General features: G+C 37.4%; 1 protein-coding gene across 1 annotated transcript in view; it reads right to left on the bottom strand.

Moving 5' to 3' along the window:
- SMARCA5 (SWI/SNF related, matrix associated, actin dependent regulator of chromatin, subfamily a, member 5) overlaps window positions 1–15,360 on the bottom strand; it is a 38,896-nt gene extending 23,536 nt beyond the window's left edge. Inside the window, exons 1-6 of the mRNA XM_055550737.1 lie at window positions 14,701–15,360; window positions 11,193–11,267; window positions 6,073–6,239; window positions 3,985–4,085; window positions 2,183–2,283; window positions 1,197–1,376 (exon numbers count right to left, since the gene is read on the bottom strand). Coding sequence (XP_055406712.1) covers window positions 1,197–1,376; window positions 2,183–2,283; window positions 3,985–4,085; window positions 6,073–6,239; window positions 11,193–11,267; window positions 14,701–14,877 — 801 coding nt within the window. The 5' untranslated portion in view covers window positions 14,878–15,360. The remainder of the gene's footprint in view (window positions 1–1,196; window positions 1,377–2,182; window positions 2,284–3,984; window positions 4,086–6,072; window positions 6,240–11,192; window positions 11,268–14,700) is intronic.
- Between the last annotated feature and the right edge of the window lie 7,179 nt (window positions 15,361–22,539).

Raw genomic sequence — 22,539 nt, forward strand, 5'->3', positions numbered from 1 at the left:
TGGCGGAATAGTAAAAAAGAATTAAGAGTTACCTATAGTACACAAGCAGCTAGAACTAGCTCAAAGTAACTTCATTAATCCTATGTCACAGCCATGTAATAAATAACTGACAAAATTCTTTGGTGCAAAAGTCAGTAAGACTAATTCTTAAAATGTCTTATTTCCACAATTCCACTAAGTGTTGAAATTTTTTGGACACAGGTTTAGGAAAGGATAAAGAGTTTTCTGACATAAAGATACATAAGGACTAAGGACTAAAGGTTAGTTTGCAGTAAGCATTTTCATTTATTTTAAGTTTATAGATCTATTAAGACACTGCTATGAATTTTCTCATTTTACAGGTGAGGAAACTAAGGCAAAGACTGGTTAAACCTCTGGGTTTCAAAGCACAGTAAGGATTCTGTAACTTAAAATACCCAAAGTAGCTAAAAAGGGAGAAAAGAAATCTAGAGTCATCACTGATAGCTGAATGAAGGGAAAACAAAATTTAATACATAGTCCTTCAATACAGTATAAGTCCATTTTTTAATCCAAATTTTATATTCTTAATAGTGTCAACTATTTCCATTGTTGGTGGTGCTATTTTAGTCGCTAAGTTGCCTCATTTTGTGACTCCATGGACTGTAACCCACAAGGCTCCTCTGTCCACAGGATCTCCAAGGCAAGAATATGGAGTGGGTTGCCATTTCCTTCTCCAGGGGATCTTCCTGACGCAAGGATCAACCCATGTCTCCTGCACAGACAGGCAGATTTTACCACTGTGCCACTGGGGAAGCCCTCATTATTTCCATTTCCTCTCCCAAAAAGGATGTGTCAGCTGATCAATATTTTAACTTATTTTGATAAATATGATACCAACTTGTCAAGTTACTATTTAAATTTTTACTACTTACATTATTATGAAGAAATTGCTCTAGAATGGGAATAAAGCCTTCAATTTTATAACCACCCCCAAAAAGCAGGAGAAACAAACTATATTCTTATAGCTTTCTACAGTCTACAATTCCTTTTTCCCCAGGATGAATCTTGGCCATCAAGATAATATTCCACTTACAAATTACTAATATTTATGAAAACCAGGCTTATTATTGGGACCCTTTCTCTTCTTTTATCCCTCCTCCAGTTATCCCCTTTCCCCAAACCTAAATTCAAATTCTTTTAATATCAAAAATGTTAATTAAATATGAGAAACTTACCCTTTGTTCTTTATCCCCTATTAAACAAACAGATCTAAGTGTTGGTACCCATCTCTTGAATTCACTCATCCAGTTGTGTAATGTAGACTTAGGCACCAAAACCATATGAGGACCAGGAATGTTTCTATAGTGTTTCATGTACCCAAGAAGAGAAATTGTTTGAAGTGTCTTTCCCAGGCCCTGAAAGAGAAAATAATCACAAAGCTAGGAAACATGGAACAAAACAGACTCTTGTATTTATTATTTCCTGATTTAATATTTTCTGAAACATTTAAATATTTCCTGAAATATTTAAGATTTCCTGAAACATTTAAAAGAAAAGCTGTATACACCTAACAAATAGCAAAATCTTGCCGTGTGCCCAGTGGACAAGTGCTATGGTATTTAACCTTCACCAGTCCGTGAGGGACGTACCATTACCCCCCACAAAGCTCAGATGCACGCTTTCCCAGGGCCACCCAGCAGAGCTAGAACTGAGACCCATTTCTTCTCACTCCATTACTTTCTCCAAGCAATTGTCTTAGCACTGTAGCTAGCTATAGAGAAACTTAAAACATTCACTATAGAACTAGTAAACAGTAAACAAGATACAATGTTTTACAAGATAGAACTGTACAAGGTGCCATCACAGAGAAAATATTTATTGATGACATTCAACTAATCCCCCCTGTGTCTCACACAAGTGGGGGGTAGGGAGCAAGGGGAGATGGCCAAATCATTATATTACAAAAGTCAACCAAAGGCATGCTTTTCAAAACATATTATTTTTAAATTTATTACACTTTCATAGATAATAATTCCTCACAATTGAAGTATAGATATAGATCCCACTTAGGCAACTAAAGTGAGCTAATTATTAGTGTGACACAGGATTAGTTTGCTAACAGTCTATAATATCTTACAAGTCTTAACTTTTATAAATCTAAATGGTGTACAAGGTTTAAATTATAAAACATGGCCTTCTACAAAAGCTACCAAACACATACCATTTCATCCGCAAGGATACCATTGATGCCGTTCTCATACAAAGAAATGAGCCAATTTAATCCTCGGACTTGATAATCTCTCAGTTTACCCCATTTTACATCTAAGAACAAAAGGAAAATGACATGCACATTTTAAAGACAAGAAATACAGGTGGGCAGCCCCTCCTTCATTTGACACTCAGAGGTTTAACTTGGGCCTACTCGTTTATTTTGACTGTGCCTTCTTCACTAGGTTTTAAGAATGGGACTTTGGCAAGTTCCAAGTCAGGAAAGGTATCTGCTGTGCTGTGGAGCAGAGAAGGAGCAGATGGATATAGAAGACAAGAAACACGATGGAAGGCATCGGAGCGCCCCAGCCACTCAGTCCTTATGTTACCATATACTGGTCCTAGAGACTCTCTGGCCTATTTCCTTTCTCAATGTCAGCGCAAGTGTTTCTAACCAAGTGTTTTCGCCTTCCCTGATGACCAAAACAGAGGTTCGCTGGGGAATGTTTTTCTCTTAACAAAGGGGAAATTAAAAAAAAATTATTAGTAAAAGATTATTTTTCCTTTACCCTTCCTTACTTTGCTTTTCCAAGAGGTCTCACAAAGAGGAACAATATCTTTCAGGGTTTACATTTCCCATTCCAGAATAATTACTAAGTATATGGATCACAAATAACCCAACTTTTTTAAAAAATACATGTATATTCTATATTCCATCCCTTTTGAAAAACACTGCTCTGAGATGAAATGTTAATTAACACTAGGAAAATTGGATACACTGTAAGAATGTGAGAAAGAGACAACTCAAATACTTCAAATTTCCTTTCTCTCTGGGCCACAAATCTGGCTCTGGCCTCTAGCTTCATAGTAAGAAAACTGGGTACTCTGTAGCCAAAAGAAAAAAAAAATCTGGAGATACACACTTTAACCAGACTGATGCATTTCTAATCAGATCCTATCCTCCCTGAAGTTTAGTCTGCTAAGAGTTCCAGATGACAGTTAATTATAACTTCCAATCCAAATTATAAATCCTATACTACTATAAATTTTTCTTTTGCTCACAGCCACTATGATCACACAAACTTGTCATCAAGTGAGAAAGAGAAAGGTCAGGAAAAAAAAAATTACTGGGCTTCAGTAAAGAAAACTGTGCCACCCGACAACCAAGATTATACATGCATGCATGCTATGTCACTTCAGTCATATCCGTTTGCAACTTCATGGACTGTAGCCTGCCACGCTCCTCTGTCCATGGGACTCTCCTCCAGGCAAGAGTGCCAGAGTGGTTGCCATGCCCTCCTCCAGGGGATCTCCTGACCCAGGGATCGAACCCATGTGTCAGTCTCTTGCACTGGCAAGTGGGCTCTTTACCACTAATGCCACTTGGGAAACCCAAGATTATATATAAGTAAAACTTAAACCTGGTTAACCATGTTTTCTTTTGGAAAACCATTTATAAACTTAAAGACAAAATCAGGAGATGAGTAAAAAAAAGTCTTTAATAAGTACCTTTTCCTACACATCTTTCTTCTCTAGGGCAAATATATGGCAAATTCCATCCCCATTTTTACATATACATTCAGGAAACATCAAGCACAATGGTGATTTATGCCCTTTTGAAATACAGCATCACTATCGTAATGATATACTATGACTTCTAGCCAAAATAGTATCTGAAGTTCATTTCACAATCAATAAATTTCAAAGATTACTTAAAATTCCCTTTATAAATTATAGCCAAGAAAAACCCCAACATTAACCAAAGGCTACAAGGGAATGTTTTAAAGATGAAGTAATTAAATATATATAACATACAAGATGGAGAGTCTTCAAACCGAGTGCAAACATTGGTTGCTTTGGAGCTTTCTGTTAATAATTCTTCATCTTCTTCTTGCTCTGTTCTTCGGTGTCGATAGCTGCAAGTTTAAAATAATATCAAGCAATTTGAGTTTTGGCTTTAATTACCAGCTTTCAACATAGTAGTCAAGAGGCTGACCAATATTTCACAGTATCTTAAAAGGCATGTAAATTAAGACTATAGAGTAATACCTTAGGTTAACCAGAACCTGATAAACATAAACGTGATCATCTAATTTCAATGAAATATGCAGTAAGAAAAACCTCATAGTTTATATTTTAATGTTAAGTATTTTGCTCCCACCCCAAAAATAGTTCCCCCAGAAATCACATTTTAAAAACTACAACTTTCACCAAAAGCTGCAGAATGTGCAGAACAGAGACTTAGGGTTTAAGGCAATGACTCTTTAACTAGAATTACTCGAAGCTTTTTAAATACACATGCCCAGATTTTACATCCCAACAGAGTCAGACACAGTCTCTTAAAAACTAATTTTTTGTAGCTATAATATTGCCAGATTTCTTAACCTCTAAAGGACTCAGGTTAGTAAAACTACTTGCTCCCCAGTTTTCAAGTTTCCACTTATACCTGTATACTTTCAACAAATACTTTGATTTAAATTAGAAAACAGTAGATTATATTCCACTCTTGTGATCTCTAAATCTAAATTATTGCTTGATTTCTATTAAAACTACATGCTTTGTGGGAAAGATAATCAGCCTTCCCAGATAGAGAAACATGCCTCAGAAATGCAAGCAAAGGCAATAAAAATCCAAGGATTTTTTTTTTTAGTAGCTTTTTTTTTTTTTTTCATATTTATCTGGCTGTTGGCTGTGGCGTGCAAGCTCTTGGTTGCGGCATGTAGGATCTAGTCTCCTGACCAGGAGTGGACCCCAGGCCCTCTGCATCTGGGGTGTGGAGTCCTAGCCACTGGACTACCTGGGAAGTCCCTAATTGCTTGTCGTATGTGTTTACTTCTTGTGTTTCTCTGCATTCCAATCTTATGAAAACTTAATTCAAAGATCTACCCCTCAACCCCAAGTTACTCTCCATAAACTAAGAGAGCAACTTAACTTTGCCTTTTTTTTTTAAATAAAATCTCCTTCATAATATACTATCAAGATGACTGATTATTATGGTTGTTAAACTAAAGATAAAAGCTGGCATATGCTTTGTTACTTCAATTAATGGTTACTTTCAAGCAATGAGATTGCCCTAAATTCGTTATTACTAACCAAACATCTTGTTAGGGCTTCCCTCATAGCTCAGTTGGTAAAGAATATGCCTGCAATGCAGGAGACCCAGGTTCAATTCCTAGGTCAGGAAGATCCCCTGGAGAAGGAAATGGCAACCCACTCCAGTATTCTTGCCTGGAAAATCCCATGGACAGAGTAGCCTGGCAGGCTACAGTCCATGGGGTCGCAAGAGTCGGACACAACTTAGCAACTAAACCACCACCAAACATCTTAAGTTATCCAACCAGCACAAATTCTAAGAAAGAATCTATAAATTCAACATGTAAGAATTACTTTACAAATTTTGCACCACCGCCTAACAACGGCATCATACAACTTGACATTTCCTTTTATATAAAGAAACTAAGCATATAACAAAAATTTTAAGTAGACTATCATGATACAAATCACCATACGATCTATAAACAAGCACAGACTTCAGATAACAGCAGTACTCTCAATCCACCTGAGTGGTTTAGGAGACTAGAGAATGCCCCAAGTCAGATCTAAATTCAAAGTAAGATTATTCTAATTCCTTCTAGACGATGTTAAGTAGGCCACTTAACCTTTGCATTTGTTTCCACTCCAAGGAGAAGGTAACATCTGAATTCCCTACTCAATCCATATAAAAATAAAGCATTATGCCTATTTTTATTTATTTATACATGTATGGCTATGTCCTGCCAAGCCAACTGGGCCAAATAAATAAGAGCACCGTTAACTATTTTTTTAATAAAATGATTTTGTGCTTCTAATTAAGACTATCTAAAGTAAGTCTGGCTCAACTGTTAAGCATCAACTATTACTCACTCGCCAACTGAGAGCAAGTTCTGTTTCTCATCCTTTTTTATTCGTGGGCGCCCTGGTTTCATCTTCAAAGGTGAGGTTGGAGTCTTCTGAGCAGCAGGCTGAATGAAATGTGCAAACAGTTCTGTCTGCTTTAATAAATACTCAAATCTATTTGCCCGGTCAGTTTGCTGGAAGAAATGTGAAAACACATTTTATCAGAATATCAATATAAAATCAGAAATCAAAGTTTCAACATGTCTCCACACAACAATCTCAGCAGCAAAAAGGAACTACTGCTACATGCAACAACATAGATGAGATTCAAAAGTAGGATACTATGTGAAAGCAAGCAAGCGTTGAGACTACATGCTATACGATCCAAACTCCAAACAGTGACTTTCTATGTGAAATTCTAAGTAGTGGTTTCTCAGAGAGGAGATCTGAAGTGTCAAAGGGATGAGAGCAGGAGCAAGCACTTGGGGGACGATAGAACTGTTCTACATTGTGACTGTACGGTGTTTACATGGCCTCAGCTATTTGCCAGAACTCACCAAATTAAAAACATACAACTACTGTGTGTCAGTGATACTTGAATGTAGTTGAAGAAAAAATATCAAATAAAAAGATAAAGACTCTGCAATTCAGGTGTATTTATTCAGAAGAGGGAAAAATGTGCCAAATTTTAAAAAGCTATCAGGCTTGAAAAACATCTATTAAGTTCATGAAATATTCATTAATCCTATGTAGTTCTTAATACCATTTCTTATTTTTATATCTAACATCTGCGGCTTTGAGTGTTTCCTATTATCACACAAAAAGAATGGAAGACCAAAAAAACTTAAGACTTTGAAATCAAGTTCTTTTAAAAATAAACAATGGAAATCTAGAGCCTTTAGACAACAGACTTTTTACAGACACATCAATAATTTGATTTTAAATAAGGAGAAACAAGAAGACAAGAGTTCAATAAACAGAGAAGCCAGTTACTCAGTATCTCTACCTATGTTTAAAATGTCAACTTTACAATAAAACATTTTACCTAGCAAACACCAGAGGTAGTCTAATGTACTTTTTAAATGAAAACATAATTTTTAAACATCACACCAACGTAAAACCGAAGCCCAATGTGATACTGAAGGCACACGGTGACAGTGTTTCACTGGTCACACGCGTAGCCCAATCCATACCACTAAAGGCTGTCAACACGCTTCTCCTTAGGGATGTCCTACCAATGACAAGCTTCAGCTTCTGTTTTAAAGTACTAACCTGAGATCCATATATATGTATTTTGCACAATTTCATTTTCAAATACATATATAGTAAAAGAAAAACCAAAAACATGCAATGAGAAGATCATGCTATTTAAAAAAGACTATTCTATTATTGTAATTATGCTTGGATCAAGATAAATAAGCTCCGGAAATAAATTCAGATAGGTCAGAGTGTAAGATATTTTAAAGCAAAAGTTACTCTACAGTACTCAAATCACTGAATATTCTCTTCTTTAAAAACATTTTCAAATCAACGTTTTCTTCTTAAATGTCTTTTCAATTCAAAAAATACTTCTGTGTGCAGACCAGAAAAAGTATTTTGTTTCTCTATGAAGTTTTCATTATAGTACAATATTGAAAATAAAACATAACAAGTAAATTATGAAGACTGTCAGAAAACAAAAACTCCGAAGTAAAAACACACAGTAAGAACACATGGGAAGTGTGAATAGCACCAAATTTTAAATTTTAAGCAGGATGATTAGGAAAATGCCAACAGAAATGATGTTTCACAGAGAAAGGAGTAGTCCTCCCAATTCTTAGACCTTATCACACCTCTCTAGTGCTCAAGATCCTTTAATGGTTCTAGATGTCTTAAGATGGTATTTTTTCAAACTGTGGTTCATGATCCATTAGATCAGAAATATCCAAAATCTTTGTTATCTTCTACAAGGTCAAGTCTGAGACTACTATCTTAAAGAACAAAGCATAAACTTCACCAGAGCTCTACAAAACATTTCATAATTTCCAAAATTCTCTCACTGATTCAAGTAGTGTGGAGTTACAAACGGTTGCAAAAAAACAAGGAGTTTAGAACATTTACAGAGTAAGCTTTCAGTGGAACTGTAGCAAAGGTTTAAGGGGATTAACAGGCAAAGACCTCATTGCTTGAAAAATGAAAAGGTTAAGATAAAAATGACGAGAGGTGTAAAGAAAATGAACCTATCTACAAAACAGACAGAGATCTGACTTGTGGTTGCCAAGGCAGAGGAGGGGAGGAGAGGGATGCACTGAGAATTTGGAGTTGATAATTGCACGTATTACATTTAGAGTGGATAAACATCAAAGGTCCTACTGTGTAACACAGGGAACTGTATCCAACTTCCCTCAAATAAACCATAACAGAAAAGAATATCTAAAAGACTGTATATATATGTTAAACTGAATCACTCTTCTGTATAGCAGAGATAGACACATTATAAATCAACTATACTTCAATTAAAATAAGAGGTATAAGGAGAAAAACTACTTCCTAAAGAGCAGACACAATAAGATCAAGAACCCCCCCAAAAAAAATGCATCATAAAATTAAAGCAAAGGTTAAAATCAATAGCCTTGGAAAAAGCATTTTTCTCTAAGAAAATGACCAGGATAGTAGAAGCCATACATGTTTGGAAATGAATTGATGATGGGCCTGCAATTCTTTATGGAGGAAGACTGAAAGTGAGAAAGTGACAGAAAAGAAGTAGAAACTTAATCAGAGTGGCAAAGTCTTAGAATGGCTAAATAGGACTGTTAGAAATAACAGTGAAAGCCAAAGAAAGTGAAAACCATAAATTTATTCCAGTACCAATCAGTGTAATTACTTTAGTTTTCTCAACCATTACTTGGCATCTTGGGTTCAAGAATGAGAAGTGAGTATCAAGACTTATCTATGAATAGGATCTAGCAGATGATAAGGAGCCTGCTCAGAAGAAAACTGCTCGTCAAGGTCATGGTTTTGAAAAAGGAAATTAAAGTACAAGACTGAAAAATCTGTAGGAAGTTGAGAAAAAAATTGCAATAAAGGGAGCTGTGGAGACGAGAAGTATTGTAAAGAACCACTGAAAACCTCCATTATATAATCAGATCAGTGTCACAGACTTCACAAAAACACAGATCTGGAAGAAGCTAGATCATGAGAAACGAGCCAAATGAAGATGCCAATGAAATAATTCATGCAACAGAAGAATAATGAACCAGGGTGATGGGGAAAAGATAAAAGAAATATTTATGAAGTTAAATCTGCCAAGACTATTAAAATTATGACATGCTGTTATAAACAGCTTGGATATTTATTAAGAAAAACTTTCATTCATTGAGAGAACACTAAGTAACTGTGTGGGAAAGAGATAATGAATTCAACTTCGGATATTCCTAAATAAGACCTACCAAAGGGATTTAAATGTTCAACAAGCAAATGAAAATACAATGATTGGAGGCATCTGAGCTAGAGATAAATATTCAGAAGTACTCATTTAAAAGTGGCAGATGAAAACCAGGCTAAAACAGGCTAAAACCAGGCTAAAACTTTCCAAGAACAAATGTTCAAAATGTAATGAACGACAAATGAATAATCAAGTAAATAAAGTATCATCAAAGAAAAAAGGTTTCTCAAGGCAAGAAAAAAATTTGTGGAGTGGCCAGTGGTGTCAAATACAAGAATGAATAAGGAGAATGAACTAAAACTAGGCCAAAGAATTGGCCATTAAAATTACTAGTACATCACTTCTCAGTCTTTTGGCTAAGATCAAGTAGAGAATCACTAATAGAGTGTTAATGACAGAATCTAAGCTGTGCAGGTTTAGAGGAATGACTGGGAAAAGTAAAAATGGAAAAACATCTTTTCTTCAAATAAGACTGACAGCAAAGAAAGGTGACAGGACAGTTACACATATACACAAAATGCATACATACAAAATGGAACAGAAATCATATACAGTAATACATCATTTATACTTTACATGTTACAATATGCATTATGCCCGTTATGTATGTGTATACTGATACATATATGCAAACTTTTAGGACTTTGAAGCCATTTTTATAAATTTCAAAAATATTTGCTGATATTGATGAGAAAGTCAAAGAACAAGGGGAAAGTAATACTTGTTAAAATCAGTATTCTATGTGCCAGATACTATTCTGGATGCTGAAGACAGAAAGACTAAGACACCGTTTCCACTCTTAAGGAGGGTACTGTATTGTGTAATGATGATATTCTTATACATGTTAACTATGATTTTTAAAAAATTAAGTTTAATCTATATAAAGCATATAGAACAGGGCCCAGTACATACTATTCATTCACTGTTAGTCATTATTATTTAATCTAAACTTAAGTTCAAAGCTCTTTGTAGGTACTGGTTAACTCATGGTAAGATAAAGATTCCCAAGAGGATGTGAAATGTGAGCTGGATCTTTTGCGAGTATAATATTCATCTTCTCTTTTGTAAAGCTCTCATCCATATAATAAAAAAGCTGTAGGCAAGAAATATTACTATATATACTAAATATTTTTGTATTATATATTGTATGCATATGTGCATGAGTGCGTGCTCTGTTGCTTCAGGCATGTCAGACTGCAATCTTATGGACTGCTGGCTCCTCTGTCCATGAAATTTTCCAGGCAACATCACTGGAGTGGGTTGCCATGCTCTCCTCCGGGGGATGTTCCCTAACTAGTGATCAAATCTGTGTCTCCTGCATGGCAGGTAGATTCTTTACCCACTGAACCACATGGGAAGCTCATTATATATTGTATATGTTATTATAAATTATACATGTATTACCCACTTTTTAACCCGTAGAGTACAACGCGAGACAGATGCAGAATAAACACATCTTGAATGGTTACTTCTCGGGTCTTTTAACTCATCTCACTCCCAATGCTAAATCTAAAAAGGAGTATTAATATAATCCACATATTTACATACTATGTGAATTCATGAAATACATCTGTATTTGCTTTAATCAAGTAAGTCGAGTAAGATAAAAAGTTACAGTACTCCATGTTACATATATTTAAATTAGATATCTGTGCCTCAACTTTAGTAAATTTAATACCTAATAAAAAACTATTATGACTCTATTCATATACCTAGAACATACCATTTTTTCTTCATAGGTGGGATCTGGTTCTTGGATTTCTTTTTGCTTTCCAGGAGATGCATTGTCAAATACTTCCTGGTAAGAGGGAAAAACCATGGTTTGTTCTTCAAGAATACTCAACATACCATTATTACACTGATTTCAGCCCAAAACACATTCAAAGTAATACACGCCTGTCCTGAACTTCCTAGATACCTAAATGGCTGCCATCCTATCTGATAGGAAACCTTGATACAAAATATGACAGTACTAACAATTCACTTAACCCAAATATGTAAACCGCATGGCCACTGCCAAGATTAAAGCACAAGGTTATCTCCAACATCCTAGAACAAAAAAAATCAAAAATTATAAAGCCAAATTGAACAATATAAATTGTGAAGGAAATGTTCCCTTTAAATAAAACTGCAGTATCTACTGTAGTACTACCCAAATATATACCTGGGAAGTCACACAGTCATCCTGATTTCCATCTTCTAAAACATTAAAAAAATTCATCATGCACCCTAAAGTGAATACTTTAACCACAGTTTGATTCCTTAATTGATAATAAATGTGCTATTTTTCCAAATTTATTCACCCTGACATTCAGAAAGTCACAAAAACCAAAAAAACAACACCAACTTCACTGCAAAGTTTGCTCATCCATTAAAAGAACACAAGAACAGCTGGTGAAAAGTACAATTTTCATTAATGATATAGTGATCTGTGGTGCTACGTGCTGTAACAAAGTTACCTATAATTAAAAAGCTGAGGGGATGGGCCTGGTACAGCACTACTATAAGAGATCAAATGACCCAAATTCAAGTCTAACTTCAGTGCTAAGACCTTTACGAACTTGTGTAACCTTAAGCTCATCACAATCTCCGGTCTCCAGAGTAAAAGTGACAAAGCCACATACCTAGAATAATTCACAAAATGGTACTGGGATACCATGAAAAGTCGAATGTATCCTAAAAAAACAAGATGTGCTTTCCAACAGCAGTCATTACTTCTTTCACAGTCTTAACTAAAACAGGTAAAAGATTTGGATTTAGGACTTTTGAGATCATATGGCTATTGGTATATAGTGTACCTACCTATCAGTCCAGGTAGGTATGCAAAATGAGAATGAACCAAGACAGGCCCCATTCAGGTTGCCAAAAAGATATTAATTAAAAAATGTGACTGCTCCCATGACTACCAATACCAAGCAAAAAAAAAAAAAAAAAAAAATTAATACATAGGAAAGCTAACTAATTTTCCTAGGAAAGTGGGCTTTGTCAGAAAATAAATGATCTTGGAAAAACACAGCTTAAAAAGAAAAAAAAAAACACACACACACTATAATGTGAAAAAAAAAAAAAACTAGTCAGTGAAAAAACTGGTAAAAGATAAAATCACTGATGTTACTATCCTGAGAAGGGGAAAAATAATGAAGCCATTTTTCAATAAATGAAATTGTTAAACAACGCATTTTTGGCAAAAATATGACAGGGCAAGATATTTGGGGAAGGGTCAGCTTCAGAGCCAGATGTGGGTTCTATCACAGATTCTACTTACAAAAAGACTCAATTTCCCCATCTGGCAAAAATACTACTGACAGTCATCCAGTACTTGTTACATTAATATTAATAGTTAAACTCTAATTCCACTTCACCTTAAAAACAGCAACTGAAAGGCAAAATATTTAGTTTAGGCTTTAAATTATTCTGCTTTCTGATATTTCCTTAACACTTCTAGTGAGACTGAGACTTTGGTTGCTACTCCAAAATTTGAATGACAGCCTCTTTTGAGAGGCTGACAACTGTGGACAGCAATTTGCAGAGAAGTGCAGTGCGTGCTCAGTCGCTTCAGCCTTGTCTGATTCTTTGCCACCCCGCCAGGCTCTTTATAGCTCGCCAGGCTCTTCCGTCCATGGGATTCTTCAGGCAAGAACACTGGAGTGGGCTGCCATGCCTCCCCTCCAGGGGATCTTCCAACGCAGGGATCGAACCCGCGTCTCTTTTGTCTCTTGCACTGGCAGGCGGGTTCTTTACCACTAGCGCCACCTGGGAAGCCCTGAGAACTGCGTATTTAATACAACTGCTTTCAGTGTCGAACTTTCAAACCCCCTTACAAGGAAGCGGGAATCCAAGTTAACCCTGGCAATTCAAAACAATCATTTAAAACCTAAAGAAAAAGAAAACAAGCAACACTGACATGAACTGAAAACAAATTTCAAGTCGCTGAAAGCTATAGAATACCAGAGGTCCTATTCCACCAAAACCCACCCTTACCTAAAAGTTCTTTCAAAAACTAACAACACGTTACTTCACCCTAGATAAGGCCGCTGGTTACAGAGTAGGACTCCACTGAACTGACTTATGACTTAGTACAGCACCGAAATAAAACTACTGAGCCAAATGCTCTATGGTAAACTGTCCTACCATTTCCTTATTGTGTTAATTCTGCAGCAACATTCCCTTTTAGAGCAGTATTACCTTTTCTCCATCTATCCAAGGATGGAAAAATTCCAGAAATCTCTGGGCTGAGACTATAAAATATCTCAAAACAGATCGAAGGCCAAGAATAAAATTGGAAGGAGCAAGCAACACTTTGTTCCCAGACATCGCAAAACCTTGGAGCACACCCAAAAGACCCGCCTGGCAGTTCCCCAATCTCTCCACCCTCGCAGTACGTTGCCATTCCCTGACCCGCCAGCCCCAGCCCAGAAGGTAGGAAGCCATAGAGAACGATACCAATTTTCAAAATAAGGCCAAGGCCCCCAAAGAGGAAATGCGCTGGTCTGTAAGCAAACTAACCGCCCCTCACTCACTAACTCATTCTTCCATCCATCCATCACTCCCCCCACAAAATGAAATGGGGGTTCAAGACAGCTGCTGCCGCCTTGGTCGCTTCCCTTCCCCATGGAACAGTGCCTGGGAGGAGCCTCCTCTCCCTCCGAGGGAGCAGCTGTGCCCCGCTTATCCCCACTGCGCCCTCGGCCATCCAGCCCTCGCCATTGTTTCTGCGGAACAGATACCGCCCCCGCAAAGAACGGGATGAAGAAAAGGAGGCCCAACTCCTCGGATGCGCTGCTTTTAAATGCCTTCCCCACCCCGCCTGTCTACCCCCGTACCTAGAGGGAAATTTCCCTCGCCCTCCCCCCAAGTTTAGCGGAAAGTAAAATCGAGATTCAGAGATGCGCGAGGGAATTATGGGAGTCCGGCTTTAAAAAAAAAAAAGGGTAGCTCCACACTCGGCCTCAGTAATCAAGAACATGTGTCTAATAAGAGCGTTCGAGGATTTGGCAAGGTTCGCCAAAGAGACAAATAATATAAACGTGAAGTGCCAGAAATCCACTTGAGGTTGCCTGGATAGCTTAAGCGCAGGGGTGAGAGCATCATTTCCGACCCAAAGGGTCTGAGGCCGAGTTGGAGTGGGAAGGGGTGAAGTTTGGCTCTGCGTCTCATCACTAGTACCGAGGCGAGGGAACCAGTTCCTCCTCCCCCTCCTGCCCTCTTTCCACGCCACGAGCCGCGCTCACCTCCATCTCCGAGTCCGCGGGGCCGGCGTTGGCCACGGAGGGAGCCGCCTGGGCTGCGACGCCCTCGGGGCCGCCTTTGTTGCTGCTGTTGCTCCCGCTGCCGGCGGCCGAGGCTGCGGGCTTGGAAGGCGCGCTCTCGGGAGGCGGAGGTGGCGGAGGGTCGGCCGCGGACGACATGATGTTCCGTCTGCGTCACCCGCTGCTGCCAGAGGCCGGGCCCGGCAAGGAGGAGGAGGAGGAGGCCTAGGCCTGGGAGGCTGCGTCGCAACGAGCAGATGGAGAAGCGAGAGGACTACCCGAAAGCCCCCTGCGCCGCGGCTCGGCGACGAGCCCAAACCAGGCCCAGCAACCTCCCCCTCTGGTCGCCCTCCTCTTCCGCGGGGCTCCGGGTTCGACCGGCGCTTTACCCCACGGCGGGAATCACGTCGACGAGAGTGGGCGGGGCCACTCGGGTCACTGAGGTCAGGGAGGGCGGGCTGATTCACAGGAGGGCGGAGGGTTGGGGGAAAAAGAAAGGAAAGCAAAAGAGGGACAGAGACTGGGAACTGGCTTAGCTGCCTCCTCTTCTTCCTCTGGTAGATATCATCTATCTCTCCAGCATTCACGTCTACTACCTACGCCACCGACAATCAACACTCGCGAGATTGATAGTTGGCTACATGTCTGGGCTCCAAGTGCGCATGCGCATTCTCCCCTCCTTGCCCTGGGCCACGCCTCCTCCGAAGCCCCAGAGAGCTCTTGGGTAAGGAATGGGCGGGGCCTCGAGGGAGAGCTTGGAGACGTAGGTTTGTGCGTCGGCTTCCCGGCTTGACGCGAGCGCTGTCTTCCAGGCGTTCTTAACGGCTCACGGTCCACCGGCGTTTCGTCTGCTCTGCTTGGCAGGGATCCGCGGCACTCCCAGAAAACTTGCCCAGGTTTTGCGCCGCCTACCGCAGTATAGAGGCCTGTGCAGGGCTTAACACTTTCACTGCCGCCGCTTATAGGTGTGACGCCAATGTGTTGAAGATGGTTTAGTTATCCCAGTTGACGTCTCTTATGTTATGTTGTCTAAGCAAAAGGGCCCGTTAGTGTAATTTTTTTTGTCTACACGTTAGCTATATGAATCATTTCTAAATTCCTTCTACTCTTTGGTACAGAGTTAAACGATATTTTCTCTGAATTTACATGCTAAACATAAGCAAACTGCCCATCACTATGTAAATTAGAGTCATGAGTAATCGATAGATAAGAGAGGCCATGGGCTGTATCTTTTTCTCAACCACGAAATATTAAAATGTACAGACTGCTGTACATTTCTTTCTCCTTAAGAAATATTTCGAATAATCACCAGTGGTTACGCCTTCCGGTCTCCTCAACACAGCCTGTGGGTCTTGCACACGGATCTGCTGCAGATTATCAAGAACATCGTGTTCTACTCAATAGAAAATCGTACTGCTGTAAATTGTTATCTGCCCTGCACAGGCTCTTATTCATCTTTGTATCCCCATATCCAGTATTCTATCAGTATGTATTGAATAGAGGAGACACACTTTTTCAAGAGTTAAGATTTGAGCAAACTGTTGATTATGTTGAATTTCAAACAGAAGGGCTCTCCTTTGAATTGATAGCCTGCAAACTTAACTGATCAAATGATAATTTTTAAATTGAGATCTGGAAAAATGCCCCCTAGCCCATTAGAAATACTGTTTGTGAGACTATAAGGAACCATCTAAGGATATATGAACAGAAAAATACACAAATGATGTTTGTTGTCTTCACCTGTTACCGCAAAAAGCTAGCAGTAGTGAGTCCAACATAGAAAGTGTGATTTTAAAGCTATTGTACACCCACACATTGAACTATTATTTATCTTATCAGCCATTAATGTAGAAGAGTGTTTATTATATAGTGTTAACTGAAAAAAATTAAGTTGAAAAACATGAATACAACATTGGAAGGATAATCATAAAAGTATTGAAAGTGGTTGTTGTTGGTGTGTATTTCCTAATTCTTTTTAGTTTTAATTTTTTTTTCTAAAGTGAATCTGTGTATTACTATATTGAGGAAATTTATTTTTAATATTTAAAAAACACTTTTACCATAAAAAGATGATGTGAAAGTAAAAAGTTAGTGTCTAGGGTAACAGACACTGACATACAGACATTGAACAAATACTTATGAACAGATATTTAATATTGACATTAAGAAGAAAGCATATAACATTTATTTAATATTCAGAGTATTTCTTCACTCTACAGGTAAATATCTTGAATCTTGGTTTAGAAACCCTAAAAATATACTGAATATGTAAATGGATGAATCTTGAAGGCTGACAATAATTTAAGAAAAACAAGTAGCAAGAAAATCAATAAAATTACCTCCAAAATGACACCTGTCTTTCTTAACATAGACATTTATACTATGAGTGAGTTTCTCATATGAGCATATGAAAGCTGTATGAGAATCCTGTGGTGGTAATTACAGAGGAAAGATTCTTAGAAGAAAGGAGGAAGAAGAAACAGAATGTTTGAACCCAGTAATCTAACCACAGGGACAGAGAAACATTTTGAGCAAGGTCTAGGAGCAGGGAGGAAAGGAAGTGAGGAACTACAGAAAAGACAATGTCTGAAAACTGAGGTATAGAGACATTAACTGAGTGGCAGACAGTAGTGCCCATTAGTGGCCAAATGACAAAGGTCATTGTTCTTCAAATGCTGACAGGCTAAAACTTCCAGCTAGTTCTGAAATTGATAGCATTATATAAGATTAGTGTTGTTAGAGTAGGTTGGAGAGTCAGCCAAGTCTAGAATTTCATGTAAGTACAAGAACTTAATATTTGTGTGAATTCAGGCAAATTACTTAATTTCTTTGAAGTCAGTCTTTTCCTCATCTTTTTACTATTCCAACTTTATATTTGGATGACATTCTTATAATAATGTTATAAGAATTATAATAATTATAACAATAATCATAATAGTTATATTAACCTAATTATAACATAATAATGTCATAAGAATTAAATGAGATTGAGTATGCAGGGTGTTTAATACAGTGCTTGATATATACTGAGCTCTGGGTTCAAGTGTTAGGTATTCTAATACTGAAGGATCATAAGCCTAAGGGTCAGAGTAGGATCATCCACTGTGTTCTTTTTAATGAGGAGGGTAAAGGGAATAGTGTCATGAAAACACTAGAATGGACTGGTTGGATCTCTTTGCAGTCCAAGGGACTCTCAAGAGTCTTCTCCAACACCACAGTTCAAAAGCATCGATTCTTCGGCACTCAGCCTTCTTCACAGTCCAACTCTCACATCCATACATGACCACAGGAAAAACCATAGCCTTGACTAGACGAACCTTTGTTGGCAAAGTAATGTCTCTGCTTTTCAATATGCTATCTAGGTTGGTCATCACTTTCCTTCCAAGGAGTAAGCGTCTTTTAATTTCATGGCTGCAGTCACCATCTGCAGTGATTTTGGAGCCCCCAAGAATAAAGTCTGACACTGTTTCCACTATTTCCCCATCTATTTCCCATGAAGTGATGGGACAGGATGCCATGATCTTTGTTTTCTGAATGTTGAGCTTTAAGCCAACTTTTTCACTCTCCTCTTTCACTTTCATCAAGAGGCTTTTGAGTTCCTTTTCACTTCCTGCCATAAGGGTGGTGTCATCTGCATATCTGAGGTTATTGATATTTCTCCCAGCAATCTTGATTCCAGTTTGTGCTTCTTCCAGTCCAGTGTTCCTCATGATGTACTCTGCATATAAGTTAAATAAACAGGGTGACAATATACAGCCTTGACGAACTCCTTTTCCTATTTGGAACCAGTCTGTTGTTCCATGTCCAGTTCTAACTATTGCTTCCTGACCTGCATACAAATTTTTCAAGAGGCAGATCAGGTGGTCTGGTATCCCCATCTCTTTCAGAATTTTCCACAGTTTCTTGTGATCCACACAGTCAAAGGCTTTGGCATAGTCAATCAAGCAGAAATAGATGTTTTTCTGGAACTCTCTTGCTTTTTCCATGATCCAGCGGATGTTGGCAGTTTGATCTCTGGTTCCTCTGCCTTTTCTAAAACCAGCTTGAACATCAGGAAGTTCACGGTTCACATATTGCTGAAGCCTGGCTTGGAGAATTTTTTTATCTCAAATATGCAAATACATGTTGTCTACACCTAAAATTCTCTCTACTGGATTTAGTGTGCTAGAAGGGTATGTGCTATGCTGAACAGAGTGGAGCAAAAAGATACTTACCAGTGGACAAAAGATGTCAAAGAGCTAGGACTCTTTCAACATTTTGGCCTTGAATGGTAACAAAAAGGATTTTATTAAGTTTATCAAGAACACAGGAGGAATATACTGAGCCTGTCTTTATCCCATGCTCATTTTATTTTGTGAAAGCCTAGGAAAGTAAGTCTGGTTACTACATGACAACAATAAAACAGTATTGAGTTTGTGAGTATCTTAAGAATGGGCGAGTCCAACACTAGATACCAATGATCACATGTACATCTTTTTCAGAATTCTCTTACTTGGGTCATTTGCCACATGAGGGGATTTCAATTAAAGACAAGTATTAAGTAAAGTTTCAATGCATCTCCCTCATGTTTGGTCACCAACTTATATCAGTGGGCAACTCTGTGTCTGCTTGGTGTTTGTACATGTATTTATGCCATCATTTAAAATTGCCTTTCCCCCACTCTGCTATTTACAAGTTAAAAATTCAAGTTCTCTGTGCATTTCCTCCCTTGTAAAAAAATTTTTTTTTCTTCTTACGTGAATGCTTACTTTCAAAAAAGGGGAACAGTCTCAAATCTAAGCTTCCATTTCAGAAGCCTAGAAAAAGAAGAGCAAAATAAATTCAAAGTAAGCAGAAGAAAGGAAAAAATAAAGGCAAGAACAGAAATCACTGAAATTAAAATCAGAAAAACTTAGACAAAATAAGACAAGGAACTGGTTCTTGACAGGATAAAATTGACAAAATGTTTGGAAAACTAACAGAGAAAACACAAATCATCAATATTAGGAATTAAACAGAACCCATGGTTACTGACATTGAAAACATCGAAAAGATAAAGGGAATACTACAAGCGTAAATTTGACAGATTAAATAGACCACTTTTTTGAAAAATAACTCAGACAATATTATGTAGATAACTTGAATAGTGTTATAAATATTTAGGAAATTAAATTCATAACTTAAAATCTCCCCAAAAGAAATCTCCAAACCCAGATGGTTTCATTGGTGATTTCCACCATATATTTCTACACAATTCTACAGAAATTTTATACAATCTCCACCCAAAATATAGAAAAGGATGCACTTCCCAAATCATTTTATGAAGCTACTATAATCCTTATACCAAACCAAGGATAGTGTATAAAAGAAACTGAAAGACCAATATCTTAGTGAATATAGATGTAAATATCCTTAAAAAAATATTAGCAAATACAGTTATGCAATGTATAAAAAGAACTGTGCAAATAGAATTTATTTCAGAGCAAATTTCATCAGAGATGAAAAAGTAGTTCAATATTTGAAAATTGATGTTATCTGACATATTAACAGGTTAGAGAAGAAAACTCACTTGATTATATCAAGCAATGCAGAAAAAGCATTTGACAAAGTTTCAACCTCTTTTCATAATAAAAACTCGCAGAAAAAAAAAGTATATAGGGAGACTTCCTCCACTTGATAAAGAGCATCTGAAATACCTACAACCCAAAATGATACTTCGTGAGACTGAATGTTTTTCCTCTAAGATCAGAAAGAGGCAAAGATCCTGCTCACACCCCTGTGTGAATGCTGGAAAGGAAAAATAAAACTCTCCATTTGCCAATGACATGATTATCTACATAGAAAATCCCAAGAAATCTGCCAGAAAAATCCAAAGGCCTAATAAGTGGATTTTGAAAGTTTTCAGGGTAAAGAATAAGCATTCAAAAATCAACTATTTCTACAAATTAGCAATTAACATGTGGACTCAGTGCAGAGGTTTTTCAACAAATGGTCCTGGAGAAATCTCCATGGGGTGGGAGGAGAAGCAACCTTGACCTAAGTCTCCCACTTTGTGGGAAAATTAACTCAAAATAGATAGTAGACTTAATGTAAAATAGAAAACCAAAAAATTTTAGAGAAAAATGGGAAAATGCTAAGGATCTAAGGTTGGGCATGGAGTTCTCTATCTTTGACACCAAACGCATGATCAGTAGAAGGAAAAATTAATAAATTGAATAAAAAATTAAAAGCTTTTGCTCTGTAAGAGACTGTCAAGGAGATGACAAGTTGCAGAGTGGGAGAAAAATATTTACAAACACATGTCAAAGGATGAGTATCAAATATATAAAGAACTCTCAAAATTCAACAGGAAAAAAAACAAGCAGTCTATGTAAAACATGGGAAAAATAAATGAAACATTTCTCTGAAGAAGGCATACAGACGGCAAATTAGCACATTAAAGATGTTCAAAAGCATTAGTCATAGAAAAATGCAAATTAAAACCACAATGAGATATTACTTCATACCTAACAGAATGTCTAAAATTGAAAACAATGACAACATCTAATGCCGGTGAGCACACCAAGCAAATGAATCAGTCATACATTGCTGGTGGAAATGTGCTAAGGAGCTCATAGACCCAAAACCCTGAGAATGGGTGCTTTAGGAAAAAACTATTTTCCTCAAAAAACAAAAGCTGTGCACAGTTGTATTTCTCTGAAACTATTGCTCCTAAGTATGTGATCCCAATTATTTGCTTTAATGGTACCTTTTAACCAAAGAAATTTTATTTTCCAGAAAACTAAAGGGTAAGTCATTGTGAACTGTATGATCTACGTTTTAGCAAACTATCAGAGCTTATGAATACATAGAACACAACTTTCTGCAGCCACACACATCCTTTATAAGGCTTCACAAAGTGGCAAAAGTAAGCATATTCATTTAACAGACACAAATAAATAGTCTCTTTATAGCATTTAGAATACAAAGTGAAATGGTAAACACAAAATTATGCTTAGTGATCAATGTTTCAATGTCATATCTTAGAAATGATTTAGGTATCCAAGGAATATCTGGGAATAAGTTTGTTATAAGTTTAAGGTGTTAAGTTATCTAAGTAAATTATCCTTAAGCTAACATACTGTAAAATGTAGCTTCTATTGAAAATCAGAATAATAATTCATTTTGGCTGGAATTCAAGTCCCTGCTGGTAACCACTGTGGAATATATTTTTATTCATTTTCTTGCATGTCTCTCTAGAATGGCTTTCTCCACTTTCTCTTGGTTTCTCTGCTCTTGATTACATACAATGTATTTGGTTTGTCCCAGTTTCCAGTTGGCCGTGCATTGTGGTACTTCATAGATTTAGTATTTCAATTTCAAATTCCTAATGTTGGGAAATGGATTAACCCAGCTCAGATCAGATGCTCATTCCAGATTTATTAGGTGTTAAAAGGGGTCCGGCTGCTAGATACAAATATAGATACCCAGGTCTGCCTCTTGAGTAGGAACCAGGATGGGAGGCAGGTTCTCTTAAGAAGAAGAATTGGAAATGCAAAACATTGACTGGCATCTCCAGCATATGTTTGCAGTCTATATGCATCACAGAAAATTAGAATTTTTATTAAAAAAAATCTACTCGTGTTCCCATTCAAGCACTGTGATTCTTTAAATTTTCATTCACAGTTTAAATTCCATCAAAGGTGTCAATTCTAAGCTCAATTGCATTTGAAGTACATTCAGCTAAATTGTATTTGAGATATGTTTTGTGAGAGCTTTAATTTCACATCTGACCTCTTTAGGTATGTGTATGCATATGTGTGTGTGTGTGTGGGCCAGTCATGTCCGACTCTTTGTGACCCC

The sequence above is a fragment of the Bubalus kerabau genome, chromosome 16 (genome assembly GCF_029407905.1).
Source record: "Bubalus kerabau isolate K-KA32 ecotype Philippines breed swamp buffalo chromosome 16, PCC_UOA_SB_1v2, whole genome shotgun sequence".
In the NCBI taxonomy this organism is placed as follows: Eukaryota; Metazoa; Chordata; class Mammalia; order Artiodactyla; family Bovidae; genus Bubalus; species Bubalus kerabau.